This window comes from Elephas maximus, chromosome 3, assembly GCF_024166365.1.
Source record: "Elephas maximus indicus isolate mEleMax1 chromosome 3, mEleMax1 primary haplotype, whole genome shotgun sequence".
NCBI classification, from domain to species: domain Eukaryota; kingdom Metazoa; phylum Chordata; class Mammalia; order Proboscidea; family Elephantidae; genus Elephas; species Elephas maximus.
Genome location: NC_064821.1, coordinates 8,329,335 through 8,346,472, shown reverse-complemented (window position 1 = coordinate 8,346,472; position 17,138 = coordinate 8,329,335). Strand labels below are relative to the sequence as shown.

At 56.4% G+C, this 17,138-nt stretch overlaps 1 protein-coding gene across 9 annotated transcripts in view; it reads left to right on the top strand.

Moving 5' to 3' along the window:
• Positions 1 to 17,138, top strand: part of PTPRS (protein tyrosine phosphatase receptor type S) — a 132,575-nt gene that overhangs the window by 109,102 nt on the left and 6,335 nt on the right. For 3 of the 9 annotated variants that reach the window (XR_007516434.1, XM_049876488.1, XM_049876487.1), the window contains exons 13-31: positions 1,522 to 1,639; positions 2,577 to 3,185; positions 3,625 to 3,722; positions 4,414 to 4,667; positions 5,523 to 5,616; positions 5,720 to 5,935; positions 6,424 to 6,581; positions 7,111 to 7,125; positions 7,675 to 7,787; positions 9,274 to 9,321; positions 10,687 to 10,784; positions 10,870 to 10,993; positions 11,474 to 11,649; positions 11,725 to 11,844; positions 13,416 to 13,570; positions 13,929 to 14,214; positions 15,109 to 15,287; positions 15,982 to 16,108; positions 16,256 to 16,381. Coding sequence is in view for 8 of the 9 variants with exons in the window: in XM_049876488.1 (XP_049732445.1) it covers positions 1,522 to 1,639; positions 2,577 to 3,185; positions 3,625 to 3,722; positions 4,414 to 4,667; positions 5,523 to 5,616; positions 5,720 to 5,935; positions 6,424 to 6,581; positions 7,111 to 7,125; positions 7,675 to 7,787; positions 9,274 to 9,321; positions 10,687 to 10,784; positions 10,870 to 10,993; positions 11,474 to 11,649; positions 11,725 to 11,844; positions 13,416 to 13,570; positions 13,929 to 14,214; positions 15,109 to 15,287; positions 15,982 to 16,108; positions 16,256 to 16,381 (3,114 nt within the window). In the remaining variant the exon portion in view is untranslated. The remainder of the gene's footprint in view (positions 1 to 1,521; positions 1,640 to 2,576; positions 3,186 to 3,624; positions 3,723 to 4,413; positions 4,668 to 5,522; positions 5,617 to 5,719; positions 5,936 to 6,423; positions 6,582 to 7,110; positions 7,126 to 7,674; positions 7,788 to 9,273; positions 9,322 to 10,686; positions 10,785 to 10,869; positions 10,994 to 11,473; positions 11,650 to 11,724; positions 11,845 to 13,415; positions 13,571 to 13,928; positions 14,215 to 15,108; positions 15,288 to 15,981; positions 16,109 to 16,255; positions 16,382 to 17,138) is intronic. The other 6 variants (XM_049876489.1, XM_049876491.1, XM_049876490.1 and 3 more) reach the window with 6 other exon arrangements.

Sequence of the window (17,138 nt, the reverse complement as noted above, 5' to 3'; positions counted from 1 at the left end):
GGGGCAGGGGACCCTCCGTTTGTGCATCCGTGTCCCCTCGTGATCCTGGCCGGGGGCCACCCACAGTCTCCAGGCATGCTGGACCGTGTTTGTGGGGATACATGCATGCAGATGTGGGCACACATATGACTGCAAGGGCGTGTGCAGGTGCGCGTGTGAGTCGGGGTATACGTGAGTGTTCTGGCCTTTGTGGAACGAATAGTCTTTACTGAACACCTACTGTATGCCTGATCCCCTGCTGGGTGCTAAAGACATGGCGGTGGCCAAGACAGGCCTGAGCCCACCCTCCTGGGGGTCACAGACCAGTGGGGGTGATGGACATCCATCATATCAAGATACAGATTACACGCAGAGTTGCCACTGGTGGGGGTGGGGTGGAGACGGCGGTGTCAGTGTCTAAAAGCCAGTGCTCTGTGTGGCAGCAGCTTTGCTGTGTAGCAATGGCCCATTACATGGTGTAAATGCTGCCGCTGTGGTTGATTTCAAGCTGTCTAGCAGATTTTTTTTTTTTAGCAGATACACAGTAGCACTTCATTGTATATATTTCCACGGTGCAGATACAGTACCCATAGATAACCTCAAGAGCACACATAATAAGAAACAGTAAAATAGCGAGGAAGGGATAAGTTTTGAGCAGGAATCCCTGGGTAAGTGCGAGCAGTTACGCGCTTGACCACTAACCAAAGGATCAGGATTTGAACCGACCGAGAGGCACCTTGAAAGAAAACCCTGGTGGTCTGCATGGAAAAGTCCCAGCCTTGAAACCCCTGTGGAGCAGGTCTGCTCTGACACATATGGGGTTGCCATGAGTTAGAATCGACTTGCCAGCAGCTGTTTTTTTTTTTTTTTTTTTTGGCTTTTTCAGGTTTTAGGTATTCATTACCTTTGATTTTAAGATAATTTGGTTTTAAGTTTATATAATTTTTAATAATGGCTGTGTTCAATAACGATGGAAAATTTAACAGTCGGCTCTTGCAAGCTGGCACACAGCATCTCTGGCACACCAGTGGGTACAGAGGCAGATGGGACAGCCAGTGCAAAGGTCCTGGGGCAGGTGTGTGCCTGGTGAATTGGAGGAACAGCAAGGAGACCCGTGTGGCTGGAGGGGTGAGTGAGGGGGAGAGAGGAGGGGAGGGCAGGGAAGGGACAGGGCAGGGACAGAGCAGGTCATGCAGGGCCCTGTGCAGGGAGGACTTGGGCTTTTACCTGAGGGAGGTGAGACCCTGGAGGGCTGTGAGCAGAGGAGGGACATGCCCTGACTCAGGCGCTCACAGGTGACCTCTGGCGGCTATAGGGGGAACAGACCGTGGGGCAAGGGCGGTGGTCCAGGGGCTGATGATGGGGTATGTGAGGCTGGCTGTGTGTGTCCTTCTGAGCATGGCTGCTTGAGGTGTCCTGGTCTGTGCATGAGCCCATTTTTGTATGTCTCTTTCTGCTCCTGGGCCCCTTGCTTGACCCCAGCATGGGGTGGGGGTGGGCTCGCTCGGCCCACCCAGCTCTGACCCCCAGCTCTGCCCGCAGGAGATGATCATCACAAACCTGCAGCCCGAGACCGCGTACTCCATCACGGTAGCCGCCTACACCATGAAGGGCGATGGTGCTCGCAGCAAACCCAAGGTGGTCGTGACCAAGGGAGCAGGTAGGAAGACCACCCACCTGGAGTGCACATCCCCTGAGTTCTCTCCCTCCCGCCTTCTGGCCAGCGGGGCTATTCCCTCCTGTCCCAGGGACATTGTATTAGAGCTGTGTTTACCAAGCAGAGCCCACTGTCTGTGTGATCCCCGGTGTTCACGTCAAATGTCCTGACAAGTCCTGCAGCGGAGAAGCCTGGGTTCATTTGGAGAGCCCAGCTTTTCCCACACTGTCTCTGGCCCCAGATCCTCTCTTAGCACGTTGGTAACTCCCCAGACTATGAGAACCAGAGGGCAGGGACAGGTTCTAGACACTTCTGTGTCCCATAGGTGTGAGCCAGGTGCCAGCACTAGGGGAGGACAGATAAACAAGGGAAGAGATGAGTGAGTTATTAATTGGAAAAGGCAGCAAACAGACGAGGGCCTGCTGCAGCGTCCACATGCTTCTATGTACTGCGTTCTCTGAGTCAGTGGCCTTCTCACTGTTGCTTGCACACACCTAGCATGGTCCCACCTTAGGGCTTTTGTACATTCCATGCCATCTGCCTGGAAGTCTGTTCTCCAGATATCCCTGTGGCTTGCAGTTTTACCTCAGGGCCTTTGCACATACCTTTCCCTCTGCCTGGAACACTGTTCCGTCACATACTCCACAACTCCCGATCTCACCTCAGGACATTTGCACATGCTGTTCTCTCTGTCTGGAACTCTTTTCCCCCACATAGCCCTGTGGCTCCTGGTCTCACCACAGGGCCTTTGCACACGCTGTTCCCTCTGCCTGAACACTGTTCTCCCAGATATCCCCATAGCTCTTGGTCTCACCTCCTTTAGGTCTCGCTCAAATACCACCTCCCCAGCGAGGACTTCTTGGGAGAGACTTTTTAAAATTGCAACCCCACCCCATGCTCCTGACCTCGTGGCCCTGACGTCTGCTCCGTGTCCCCACAGTGCTGGGCCGCCCCACCCTGTCGGTGCAGCAGACCCCTGAGGGCAGCCTGCTGGCACGCTGGGAGCCCCCAGCCGGCACCACCGAGGACCAGGTGCTGGGCTACCGCCTGCAGTTCGGCCGTGAGGACTTGATGCCACTGGCCACGCTGGAGTTCCCGCCCTCTGAGGACCACTACACAGCACCGGGCGTGCACAAGGGTGCCACGTACGTGTTCCGGCTGGCGGCCCGCAGCCGTGGCGGCCTGGGTGAGGAGGCAGCCCAGGTTCTGAGCATCCCCGAGGACACGCCCCGCGGCCACCCCCAGATCCTCGAGGCCGCTGGCAACGCCTCCTCCGGCACCGTCCTGCTCCGCTGGCTACCACCTGTGCCCGCCGAGCGCAATGGGGCCATCATCAAGTACACGGTGGCCGTGCGGGAGGCCGGCACCCCGGGCCCTGCCCGAGAGACCGAGCTGCCCGCTGCGCCTGAGCCGGGCGCTGAGAATGCACTCACGCTACGGGGCCTCAAGCCCGACACGGCCTACGACCTCCAAGTCCGAGCCCACACGCGCCGGGGCCCTGGCCCCTACAGCCCCCCTGTCCGCTACCGGACGTTCCTGCGGGACCAAGGTAGGCGCGCGGCGACTGCCCGCACCAGAGACGGACCGGGCCTCGCGCCCACCCCCACCCCAGCCCCCTCCCTCTCCCCCACCCAGGTAAGTGATCACTTTTCTGCTTCCTCATGGACGCTGAAGGCGAGTCCGGACCCCGAGGCTCCGGCATTGGCAAAGGTGGGACGTGCCTTGGTGGCACCGCAGCCGCCCCCCACCCCATCCTCCCTGTTCCTCCTTCTCCTCTTCCTCCTCCGCCTTCTCTCTGCAGCCGCGCCGTCTCTCGCAGCAGGGCCCGGGGACAGGCAGGCAGGGCCGGGCCAGGGCCAGGCAGGAAGGCCGTGGGCACAGGCACAGCGATTGACAGGGAACACCTGGGCCGCCCCCCACCACCCCACGCCCCCCATTCACACTGTCTCTCTTCTGCTCTCTCCCCACTCGGCTGCTGCCTGGTACAGTCTCGCCCAAGAACTTCAAGGTCAAGATGATCATGAAGACGTCAGTCCTGCTCAGCTGGGAGTTCCCCGACAACTACAACTCACCCACACCCTACAAGGTGCGGTCACCTGACGCACAGGCAGGCCAGGACAGGGTCAGGGTTCAGCGGGGGTTGGGGGCTCAGCCTGGGGTTAGGACTCACTCAGGGTTAGGACTTGACCAGGGGTCAGGGCTCAGCTGGGATCAGGGCCAGTCGCGTTGGGGTTTAGCTTGGGTTGGGGCTCAACTGGGATCGAGGTTCATGCTCAGCCTGAGTTCAGGGCTGAGTCTAACACTGGAGATGAGTCAGAGTTGGGACTCACCCCAGATTGGGACTCACTGGGACTCAGTCAGGGTTAGGACTTGGTCGCTGATTGGGGCTCAGCCTAGGTCAGAGTTCAGCTGAGATCAGGGCTCAGTTAGATTTGGGGCTCAGTCAGTCTGGGGACTGGGCTCAGCTGGGATTGAGGCTCAGTCAGAATTCAGGCTGAGTCTACGATCAGGGCTCAAGTCAGAGTTGGGACTTAATTTGGAATTGGGACTCAGTCTAGGGTTGGGGCTCAGCCTTGGTAAAAGTTCAGCTGGGATCAGGGCTCAGTCTAAAATCAGGGCTCATCCAGAGTTCGAACTCAGTCTCAGCTGGGATTAAGGCTCAGTCTAGATTCAGGACTGAATCTGAGATCAGGACAAAGGCAGTGTCGGGGCTTAGCCGGGCCCAGGGCCAGGCTATGAGCCCTGTCAGGCCCGGCTGAGCTGCGCCTGGCCTGCAGATCCAGTACAATGGGCTCACACTGGATGTGGATGGACGCACCACCAAGAAGCTTATCACACACCTCAAGCCCCACACCTTCTACAACTTTGTGCTGACCAACCGCGGCAGCAGTCTAGGCGGCCTCCAGCAGACGGTCACTGCCTGGACTGCCTTCAATCTGCTCAGCAACAAGCCCAGTGTCGCCCCCAAGCCCGACTCCGATGGCTTCATCATGGTGTACCTGCCCGACGGCCAGAGCCCTGTACCTGTCCAGTATGCTGACCCCCCGACCCCCCTCGCCCCTAATCCTTCCTTACCCCCAGCCCTAGAAGTGCTTCCCATTAGCCAGCTGTGGCTGGAGTAAGCCGCTAGAAACTCTGTGCCCATGAAACGGGGACCACCGCAGCCTCAGTTAGTGGACCATCGACACTAAATGTCCAACATTCCCTGACACCCCTGTGTGCCAGTCCTGTACGGGGCAATGCTGGGGCCCTGAGAGGATGCACTTCTGGGTGGGCTTCCTGTCTGATGGAGAGACAGACATGCCCAGGCCGTGGTATGGCAGTGGGAGGCACCAGAGCCTGGGGTCCCCACTGGGGAGGAGAGGCTCTGTCAGGGAGGCAGAAAAGAATCAAGGGCTATAGAAGAGTGTGGGCATTGGAGCTGGGGCATTGAAGGATAGGTAGGAGTCTAGTAAGTAGAATTGCATGAAGTGAGTTTCCAGAGGTCTGGAATGTGTACGTTGTGTGCCATCAAGTCGATTTTGACTCAATGACTCTATATGACAGAATAGAACAGCCTCAAAGGTTTTCCTAGACTGTAATCTTTATAAGAGCAGATTGCCAGGTCTTTTCTCCCAAAGAGCCGCTCTTGTGTTCCAACTGCCAGTTAACAGCCAAGCACTTAACCATTGCACCATCAGGGCTTCTTACAAAGTACAACATAAAGTTCTGGAGGCTTAGATCAGGAACTGGGTTGTTTGTGGCTGTGTGTAGTATGCAGGGGGCAGGATAACGACCCATTGTATAAGCAGAAGGGAAGGCTCAGAGGTCCCTCCCACTCACCCCCAGACAGCATCCCTCACCTCTGCCCAAAGACAGCTCCCTCTGACTCTTAACTCTCTGCCAGGAACTACTTCATTGTGATGGTGCCACTGCGCAAGTCTCGTGGAGGCCAGTTTCTGCCCCCGCTGGGCAGCCCAGAGGAAATGGACCTGGAGGAGGTGAGGGCTGGAGCCCACCCTACAGGGCCCAAACATGTCCTGGCTTTCATGTACCCGGTTGCTCCTAGCCAATGCTGAGCCACTGGCGCCTCTGTTCCCACAGCTTATCCAGGACATCTCACGGCTGCAGAGGCGCAGCCTGAGGCACTCGCGCCAGCTAGAGGTGCCCCGGCCCTACATCGCGGCTCGCTTCTCAGTGCTGCCTCATACCTTCAGTCCCGGTGACCAGAAGCAGTATGGGGGCTTTGACAACCGGGTCCTGGAGCCTGGCCACCGATACGTACTTTTTGTGCTGGCTGTGCTGCAAAAGAGCGAGCCTGTAAGTTCCAAATGGCATCTGCCCACATCCAGCCACACTCTGTGATTGAGATGGGCCCCAGAGAGGTCTCAGCCTCAGGTAGACACAGTAAATACAGATACTTCCAGCTTCCTATGGTCAGGGCTGGGAAAGGGGAGGAATTGGAGTTAGAAGGCTTCTTGGAGGAAAGGGCTTTGGAGCTGGGGCTTTGAGGGATGAACAGGAGTTCAGCAAGGACAATTCATCCCAGCTGGCCAAAAGAGCATGTGCAAAAGCTGTGAGAGAAACAGAAAGGATTTCAGAGTGGCTGGAACAGAGGAGGGAATGGCAAGGGCTATGCCATATAGGTCACAGTGAGAAGTGCAGGATTTATCCTGAGGGCTCACGGAAGCCACAGAAGGGTTTGGAGCAGGAGAAGGGACGTAGGATTGTGTTTGAGGAGGACCCGCCTGGCCACCACAAGGAGGAATGGGCACTGATGAAGCCCCCCCTCCTCCCCATTGCTGCAGACGTTTGCGGCCAGCCCCTTCTCAGACCCCTTCCAGCTGGATAACCCAGACCCTCAGCCCATTGTGGACGGCGAGGAGGGGCTCATCTGGGTGATCGGGCCTGTGCTGGCCGTGGTCTTCATCATCTGCATCGTCATTGCCATCCTGCTCTATAAGAAGTAAGTACTCTCTGCCCCCAGCCCCACACGATATGGGGGAGGGCTTCCTGGAAGAGGAGGTTTTGGCAAGGTCCTGAGAAAGGTCATCTCAGGACCATCACAGAAGCCCTCTGTGGCACAGATGGGGAAAACAGGATCGGAGAGATTAAGCCACTTGATCAAAGTCATACAGCCAGGGAATGGTAGGGCTAAGGTTCAAAGCAGGCCAGTAGTTTGGCTCGTGCTATTAACTCTCACACTTCACTCAACAAGAAGATTTGGGGCCTCCCAGGGGGAAGCGCTGGGGATACAGGCTGCCTCTGTTCAGTTTGAGAATGATGATTATAGTGGCCACATGAGGCTTGTCTCAGCTTAGAAGAGGAGGGGCAAGACATGCCTCATTGTGGTGAGGGAGACCAAGCAGGAAAGACTAGCCGCATCTTCTAGGAGAAGAGACCAAGGGCCAGAGAGATTAAGAAAGCCGCCCATAACCAACATGGCCCTCACCTCTCTTTTTTCCCCCCTTCTCACATGTGTCTGCTTTCTGGAGCAGCAAACCTGACAGGTAAGAATGGGCCCTGCTCCTTGAAGGCCTAGGGCAGGATGAGGGAGGGAAATAGAGTGGTGCTGGGCCCATAGAGTAAGAGGACACCTGGCTTTTCAAATAGGTTGCATGTGTTCCATACATGGTCCCAGATACCAACCCATTTGTACACATACATGTCCATGCATGGTCCTGGATACCCAATCGTACATGTATATATCCACGCATGGTCCCACATAACCCAATCATACACATCCGCGTGCACACATGATCCCACATACCCAGTCCTACATGTCCATGCATGGTCTCGGATACCCAATCGTATACATACACGTCCATGCGTGGTCCCACGTATCCAATCCTACACGTCCATGCATGGTCTCGGATACCCAGTTGTATACATACACGTCCATGCATGGTCTTGGATACTCACTCATTATACATACACAGTCCCTGTCCTATCTGCTGGAAGTCACATTCCAGCTGCCTGAATAATTTTCATGTGTGTCTACCTGTGCCTTCGGGTACACTCTGGTACTCACCTGACTCTTCCGCTTGCTCTGCATGAAGTAAACGCAAGGACTCAGAGCCTCGCACCAAATGCCTCTTGAACAATGCTGACCTCGCCCCCCACCACCCCAAGGACCCTGTGGAGATGAGACGCATTAACTTCCAGACACCAGGTACATGCTTATCCCTGGTGCCAAGCACACCTATGTGCCTGGGACAGCACTAACGGGGGAGGTGGCTTGGGGGAAGAGGAACCCTCATCTGCCCCAACTGAGAAATGTGCATGGTACAATTAAATTCTTGATCCCCAAGTATCTCCCACCCTATGGGTATCTGGGTTTAGAACATTCATGGGTTGGTTCTGCTTACGACCAAGTGAGGCTTTTGAAAAGTTGCATTTTTCACTGGTGGTTGCTGTCTTCTTCATGAGCTTAAGGGCCATCTAAAAACAAACAAGAAAAAAACCCACCTCATTTCTTCTGGCAGGAGGAACTATGCTTCCATTTAAATGTCTAGTCTAAATGCTACTCAGTGCTGAGCGCAAAGGTTTGTCCTTGGCTGTTTTCTGTACCCACTTGGAATGTGGCCCTAGGAGGCACAGAAGCCCTATATCTCTCTTCCTCAGTAGCCCCTGGAGCCTCCTCACAGTGCCCTGGCGGGAGAGCAGAATTAGGGTCTTCTCCTCGATCATCTTCACATACAGTGATCCCCACTCTTCCCCATCTCCTCCCTCATAATGGGCTCATGCCAGCTGCTTCTAACCAAATAAGGAATTTTTATTTAACTGATGGCTGCTGCTCCTTATGAGCTCACAGCTTAGTTCTATCTGTTCCTCCACCAGCACCCCAGTCTCACCTCCCATTTCTGAACTCGTTCATATCAGTTATGTTTCCAACTAACTGAGGATTTTAAACGTTTAGTTGATGACCGCCTTCAGGTCTGATGCATGGTCTTACATGTCATCCCTAATGTACTTCTTCCTCTTTCTGTCTATTGACTGGCTCATCGTATCACTTCTGTTTCCATTCAAATGAGAATTTTAAACATTTGCATTCAACTGTTGGCTTCTGTCCTCCTTTAAAGGATCACACAAGGTTTCACGTATCACTCCTAACGTACTCCTTGTCTCCTTCTGTCTCTGCACTGACTCATGTTAGTTGTGTTTCTATTTAAGTGATAATTTTAAACATTTTTATCTAAGTGATGCCTGCAGACCTCCTTAAGGGCTCGTGCATGGTCTCAAATGTCATTTCTAACGCACTCCTTTTTCCTTCTTATCTCTGGACTAGTTCATTTCAGTTCTGTTTCCATCCAAATGAAGATTTGAAACATTTGTATTTAACCCATGGCTGCTGTTCTCCTTCAGAGCTTGTGGCATGGGCCCATATGCCCGTCCCCTGCACTCCAGTTCCTCCCTCACTGTCCTGTATCCTCCTTCCCCCAAATCACCTGGGCTGACCCTAGAAGGGGATCTGAGGTCAGGCTGGTCTGGGGGGACGTGGACAGGCAAGCCTAAAGATTTGGGGTCTCTGCTAAAGAAGAGGTTCTTGGGTTTAAGTTGCTCTGCCCTTTGCATCTGTTGGCCAACCACTCTGCGCGCACCCAGCGAGGGACGGGGGAGGCGTGTTTTCATTTATTTATTGTTTGCTGTTTCTGCAGATTCAGGCCTCAGCAGCCCCCTCAGGGAGCCGGGGTTTCACTTGGAAAGTTAGTTCTCGTGTCTCTCTGTTCTTGGCCTCCTTTCGCCCCCCGCCCGCCCCCCCCCCCCGTTTGTTTTCATCTTTGGTTTCTCCATCCCACCCTGTCTCTGTCTGCGTGTCCACCCCAGCTGGCCTCTGCCCACCTGTTACATGCTGGCTTCTTAGGAGGGCGGGGGTCTGGTCTGTTGGGCTCCTGATGGCCGGATGTGGCCACGTGTGTATGCGCGTGGAGTACACGTGTGTGTGAACAGGGTGAGATGTACAAGAGACCAGGAGCCCACGTGTGTGATAGCCAGGGGTACAAGCCAGTCAGGCTAGATGCCAGCCATATAGGCAGACAGGGTCCTGGAGCCCTCTTAGATGTGAGTTCCTGGGAACATGGGGGTGGGCTCAGAGCAGCAGCTGTTTGCCGTCCGGCCCATATGTCTTTAAGAAGCCCTGGTGGCACAGTGGTTAAATGGTTGGCTACTAAGCGAAAGGTTGGCAGTTCAAACCCACCCAGCAGCTCTTTGGGAGAAAAACCTGGTGATCTGCTTCCATAAAGATTATAGCCTAGAAAACCCTATGGGGCAGTTCTCCTCTGTCACGTGGGGTTGCTGTGAGTAGGAATCAATTCAGAGGCACCTAACGACAACAACCAGAAGTCTTCGACCGTACTTACTACTTACACCTGGTCCTTGCATGCTGGAACCTTGTGTACCTCCTGACGTAGGCGTAGAGTGTGTGAGTGCAGCCCAGCTAGGGGGCCCGGGAGAGGAGTGGAATCCAGCTGACCGGGATGTGAGGAGGGGGAGCAAACCCCAGCCCTACTCCCCGCCCTGGGACTCTGCAGGGTAAGGGAGGTCATCATTCCATCTGCCAAGTGGGAGCGATGAGTCTTGAGAGTCCAGAGCTAGATGGGGAGCCCCTCCAACACACACACACCCTGTGTCTCCTCCAATCCCTCGATTCCTCCACTCCCCGAGGGGCAGTGAAGGGTGTCAGCCCCCGCCCCACCCCAGGGGTGCCCCAGGCAGGATTCCCGAAGGCCAGCCGGCTGTATCTGCTTCATCCATTTCTGTCCCACCCACCTGCTTCTCGCCACAAGGCACGGGAGCTTCAAGGCCTCCAGGGTACCCTTCCCCGGCCATCTGGGTTGGGCACACTGGGACGGGAGGACGCCACTCCACCTGGGAGCAGCAGCCACAAACCCACCTTCAGCCCCGGCCCCAACGTGAGCTGCCCGAGCCTTCCTCCCGCTGGCCCGTCCGCCACACCCTCTGCCACGGCCTCCTAACCGCAGCTCCATCGCAGACTCACACTGTAGAGCGGCCCTGGCCCTGGCCGGCCCCTGGGTGACCTGCCCTCACTGGCCGGTCTGCTGTTCCCGCAGGCATGCTCAGCCACCCGCCAATCCCCATCGCAGACATGGCAGAGCACACGGAGCGCCTCAAGGCCAACGATAGCCTCAAGCTCTCCCAGGAGTATGAGGTGAGCTGGCCCATCACCCACCTGCCTGCCCGGCCCCCAAGCTCCCCGACACCCACCCTGACACTCGTCTCCCCTCTCCCCACAGTCCATCGATCCGGGGCAGCAGTTCACATGGGAACATTCCAACCTGGAAGTGAACAAGCCCAAGAACCGCTACGCCAACGTCATCGCCTACGACCACTCCCGCGTCATTCTCCAGCCCATCGAAGGTAGCGGTGTGAGGGGACCCCAGGAACCCACACCCTCCTCCCGACCCTGGGGCAGGGCTAACGTGGACAAACCAGGGAGCAGGTAGGGAAACTGAAGCCTAGTTCTGGTCACAGGCATAGTCCAGCTCCAGCCAGAGGCCACCAGGAATCTTTAGGCATGTATTTAGCTGATGGCTACTGTCCATAGCATCTATCCATCTGTCTTTCTACATCAGTGGTTCTTTATCAGCACAGTTGTGTCTCCCAGGGGACATTAGGCGATGCCTGGAGAGACATTTTTGGTTGTCACAACTGGGCGGTGGGAAGGGTGCTATGACATCAAGTGGGCGGAGCACCCTACATTGCACAGGAAGGCCCCAAACCAGAGAAGGATCCAGTCCTAAACATCACCAGTGCCGACGGGGAGAGACCCTGAGGTCCATGCTTGGGGCCACAGCGGAGTGCCCCCCATCAGCCCCTGGCCTCTCACCCCGGCTGCAGGTATCGTGGGCAGCGACTACATCAATGCCAACTACGTGGATGGCTACCGGCGGCAGAACGCATACATTGCCACTCAGGGCCCGCTGCCTGAGACCTTCGGCGACTTCTGGCGCATGGTGTGGGAGCAGCGCTCGGCCACCATTGTCATGATGACACGGCTCGAGGAGAAGTCACGGGTGAGGCACGGCCCCCCGCCCCTGAGCCCCCAACAGCCCCGTTACCTGCTCACGCCCTGGTCTCACCCGCTGCAGATCAAATGTGACCAGTACTGGCCCAACCGTGGCACAGAGACCTATGGCTTCATCCAGGTCACGCTGCTGGACACCATCGAGCTGGCCACGTTCTGTGTGCGGACCTTCTCGCTACACAAGGTGGTCACCCCAGGGCTGGGGGGTGTGGGGAGACAGGGGCCCTGGATTCTGCCCTGGGAGCTCCCTACGGGACAGATGGATGGCCCAGCGCATCCATGTTCTCAGGCAGCCCCCTTCATAGATGGGGGAACTAAGGCTCAGGGGCGACTCTTATCCCCAGCCATGGCAGGAAGACATAGCCAGCAGAGCCTAGCTTGCATTGCGCCTATCTTTGCTCCTTGCCTTCAGTCACACCCAGCCCCCAACCCCATTTGCCCTCTGACCTTACCTGGCCTAATGCCCAAGAGCGCAGTCACCAAAAATCAAAACACACACACAAGATCTTCCCCTAAAACAGGGTCAGGTCCTCCAGTGTCAAGCACAGGGTGGGGAACCAAGCTGATGAACAGGTGGTGGCTGCTGGGTGCCATCGAGTCAATTTCTACTCATAGCGACCCCATGTGACCAAGTAAAACTCCCCATAGGGGCTCTTAGGCTGTGATCTTTACAGGGGCAGCTGGGTGGGTTTGAACTGCCAACCTTTCAGTTAGCAGCCAAGTGCTTTGCCATTGCACCACCAGGGTTCCTTAGATGAACAGGAGGTAAGAATTCTCCGTTCATTCATCCTTCACTCGGTACACATTTATTAAGCACCAACTGTGTGCCAGGCTCCAGTCTGGCTTTAATCTAAGCACCAGTACACAGTAGGGACCAAGACAGACAAAATGCCCTGCTTTTGTGTAATTCACAGATTAGCAGGCAAGACACGATTTATACATGACAAAAAATCTTACAAGTAGGTATCAGAGGTGAGGGAGGAATCATGGGGAGATCTGAGGGAGGGGTGACCCAGACAGAGGGAACAGCCTGTGCAAAGGCCCTGAGGCAGGACCAGGCCTGGTCAGTTGGAGGAACAGCGAGGAGGCCAGTGTGGCTGGAGCAGAGTGAGCAAGGGAGAAAAAGGAGGAGATGGGTGAGGCCATGCAGGGCCCCGGGGGCTGCAGGGAGGACTTGGGCTTTTACCCAAGGGAGGTGGGAGCCCTGGAGGGCTGAGGGGAGAGAAGAGACGGCCCCTGACTCAGGTGCTTAGGGGTGCCCTCTGGCTGCTGTGGGAGAACAGACTGGGTGGGGGAGGGGGAGGGCAGGAGTGGGTGGCCAGGTGGAGGTAACTGCACTGTCCAGGCAGGCAGTGATGGGGCTGGACCAGGTGGAGGTAGAGGAGGAGAGAAATGGGTGGATTTTGGGTAGAATTTGAGGCAGAGCTGAGCATATTGGCTAATGTGTTGGATAAGAGGAGAGGGTAAGAGGGGGAGTTGAGGGCGACCCCCAGGTTGTGGCCCGATGCCTAGAAAGCAGAGCTGCCCTCAGCTGAGAAGGGGAGGCAGGAGAGGAGGATTTTAGGGAAGGTCAAGCACCCTTTTGACCGTGTTGAGTGTGCAACCCCTGAGGCACCCACATGGAGACATCCGGGCGGCTGGACACTGAGTGGGAGTTCAGGGGGTGGCCGGTCAAGGTGTGAACTTAGGCATCATCTGCACATGGGTGGCCAGCAGAACGTGGTGGTGACCAGTGGTGTCATTGTGGCCCCCTAGAATGGCTCCAGTGAGAAGCGCGAGGTCCGCCAGTTCCAGTTCACGGCATGGCCAGACCACGGGGTGCCTGAGTACCCAACGCCCTTCCTGGCGTTCCTGCGGAGAGTGAAGACGTGCAACCCGCCCGACGCTGGACCCATCGTGGTCCACTGCAGGTGAGCCCAGGCACTGCCCACCTCTGCCCTGCACCGGCCCCTCCCACTCCAGCCCTGCCCACCCTCAGTCCTGGGCCAGCTGCTCCCACCTCGCCCTCCACAGCCACTGTTAGGCCCCGCCCACCCTGCCCTCTACACCCCAACCTCTGGCCCTGCCAGGCCCACCCCACTAGCTCTGGGTCCATCCAGCATACCCAGCCCACCCTCTGCCCCACCTACTCCAGCCCCGCCTAGGTCCCAATCAGGGGGGTTCTCCTCACTTCTCAGCCCTGCCTTGACCACCGTGCCCCAGGGCCTGGCCCACCCATCCTCCAGACCCTTCCCAAGCCCGAGCACCCAACGCCCCGTTGCCCCGCAGCGCCGGCGTGGGCCGCACGGGCTGCTTCATCGTCATCGACGCCATGCTGGAGCGCATCAAGCCGGAGAAGACAGTGGACGTGTACGGCCATGTGACGCTCATGCGGTCCCAGCGCAACTACATGGTGCAGACGGAGGACCAGTACAGCTTCATCCACGAGGCCCTGCTCGAGGCCGTGGGCTGCGGCAACACCGAGGTGCCCGCCCGCAGCCTCTACGCCTACATCCAGAAGCTGGCCCAGGTGGAGCCCGGCGAGCACGTCACCGGCATGGAGCTGGAGTTCAAGGTGCAGAAGGGGGTGCTGGGCGGGCCTCCCAGGGGGCGGAGACTGGGGGGGCGGGTGCCCACAGCTCCCCTTCCACCACTAGCGCTCGGGCTGAAATCAGGCCTCGGGTGGCTTTAACGAATAAAAATTTGTTCTCACAGTTTAGGAAGCTAGAAGTTCAAATTCAGGGTGCCAGCTCCCAGGGGGTGGGGGGGGGTGGGGGGCGGGGGAAGTCTTTCTCTGTCCACTCTGGGGGAAGGTCCTTGTCTGTTTTCAGTTTCTGTTCCTTATTTGTTGGCAGTCTCCACCTGGCCTGTATTTTCCCCTCAAATTGTGCTTGCTTGCTTAATCTGGTCTTTTTATATCTGAAGAAATTTGACTTAAGACACACCCTACACAAATACTGCCTCATTAACACAGAAAAGAAAACCCTATTCCAATAGAGTGATAACCACAGGTATAGGGATTAGATTTCACAACATGTATTTTGGGGTGCCCTGCTGGTACAGTGGTTAAGCACTTCGCTTCTAACCAAAAGGTCAAGAGTTTAAATCCACCAGCCGCTCCTTGGAAACCCTATGGGACGGTTCTACTCTGCCCCATAGGGTTTCTATGAGATGGAATTTTTTTTTTTTTTTTTTGGTATTTTGAGGGGAGGGAGCCCTGGTGGCACAGTGGTTAAACGCCCTGCTGTTAACCTTAAGGATGGTGGCTCGAACCCACCAGCCACTCTGCAGGAGAAAGATGTGGCAGTCTGTTCCAGTAAAGATCACAGCCTTGGAAACCCTATGGGGTGGTTCTGCTTTGTCCCATACAGTCACTATGAATCAGCGGCAATGGTTTTTTTTTTGTGGGGGAAGACACAATTCAATCCATAGCAGCTGTCCTGATGATGTCCTTCCCCTGTCCCCACAGCGGCTGGCCAACTCCAAGGCCCACACTTCCCGCTTTATAAGTGCCAACCTGCCTTGTAACAAGTTCAAGAACCGCCTGGTGAACATCATGCCCTACGAGAGCACGCGGGTGTGTCTGCAGCCCATTCGGGGTGTGGAGGGCTCCGACTACATCAACGCCAGCTTCATCGATGGCTACAGGTGCCTCCCCCCAGCCACCGCACGGCCCCAGAAGGGTCTCAGCCTGACCCACAAGCAGCCTCCAGTCCTGTGTGGGTCCAGAGCTGGGCAGAGGGAGCTGAGGCCGTGCCTAAACCAGTGTTCTCACCCGGGGCGATTCTGCCCACTGGGAGATGTTGGGCGATATCTGGAGACATTTGTGGTTGTCACAGCTACAGAGGGGAAAGGTGTTACTGGTGTCGAGTAGGCGGAGACCAAGGATGCTGCTCAATGTCCTACAGCACACAGGCTCCCCAGCCCAGAGAAGGGCCTGGTCCCCATGTCCACAGTGCCAGGTGGAGAGACCCTGGCCCGGTGGAGGGCAGAGGCCTGGAGATGAGAACTCGAACCATGCAAAAAAATTGAAAGTAGTTGAATGGTGCTCAAAGGGAGTGGTGGGAGAAGGTGGGATAGGTCAGTGGTCAGAGTCTCACAGCTTTGTCAAGTGGTTTGGCATTCATCCTGAAGCTGATGGTTCCCCGTGTGCAAAATGGGGCCACTGTGAGGGTTGGCCAAGATGGGCAATGGCAGCCGTTCTGGGGAGAGTAGGTGGGGATGGCTACTGTGGAGTCCTGGCTTGGTCCTGACCAGCCCAGTGGCTTTGGGCTGCTGGTTCCATGGGGGCCTGGGCCTCAGTCTCCGCAGTGGCCCCAGGCTCACACGCATCGCCCTGCAGGCAGCAGAAGGCCTATATCGCGACACAGGGGCCACTTGCAGAGACCACAGAGGATTTCTGGCGTATGCTGTGGGAGAACAACTCTACCATAGTAGTCATGCTGACCAAGCTGCGCGAGATGGGCCGGGTGAGTGGGTGTTGGGGGGGTGTATGCTGTGGGAGGACAACTCCACCACCGTGGTCGTGCTGACCAAGCTATGCGAGATGGGGTGGGGGGACAGGGGACGGGATGGGACTAAAACAGGGCTGACTGCAGGTGCCATCTGCTCTACAGGAGAAGTGTCACCAGTACTGGCCGGCCGAGCGCTCCGCCCGCTACCAGTACTTCGTGGTGGACCCCATGGCGGAATACAACATGCCTCAGTATATCCTCCGGGAGTTCAAGGTCACAGATGCCCGGGTGAGTGTGGGGACAGATTGCTAGGAGGGGCTAGAGCCGCACCAGCCTCGAAAGTGTGCTTAACAATTCCCTTAGTGGTCTGGAGAGAGCTTCCCTGGTTGGTGGAAGAAGCAAAGGCCTGGAAGTCAGAATAACAGGGGCTGGGAGGAAGAGGAGTGAGTTGACTAGCTGGCCAATCACTCTAACCACCAAGTAGATGGAAGAGATGGCCACATCCCTACAGTGACCCTGTAGTGTCCCTACGGGAGCATGTATGAGACAACTCACTAGGGAATGTGGCTTAAGTGGGTAGGGCGTTTCCCTGGAGGCAACAACCTGTGGCTTGAGGAAGAGGGTGGTGGCAGAGGCTGGAGGTGAGGTGGGGGAGATTTATGAGATTAATAATGATGAGTGGTGGAAGAGGGGATGAAAAAAGATGGCGAACAATGAGAATGGAAAGTGGACAGTATTGGGTGGTAGGAGAAGGGAGGATGATTGATAAAACTTGCCAGTGGAAGGTGGTCCCATTGGGTGACAGAGGATCCAAGTTAATGGTGGGAGAGGAGGCTAGAGGATACAGGGGTGGGATGATAGAAGATGGGGAATGTCAGCGAAGATGACACCAGTGCATGGTGAATTCAGTCTGACGAGTGAACAGCAGTAGTGCTGAGTGGTACAAGATGGCGCCACTGGGTTGGGGAAGGGTAAACGTCGAATGTCAGGGGATGGAAGACGGTATTGTTGGATAGTGATGGAGGGTAAACGGGTGGCAGGAAGA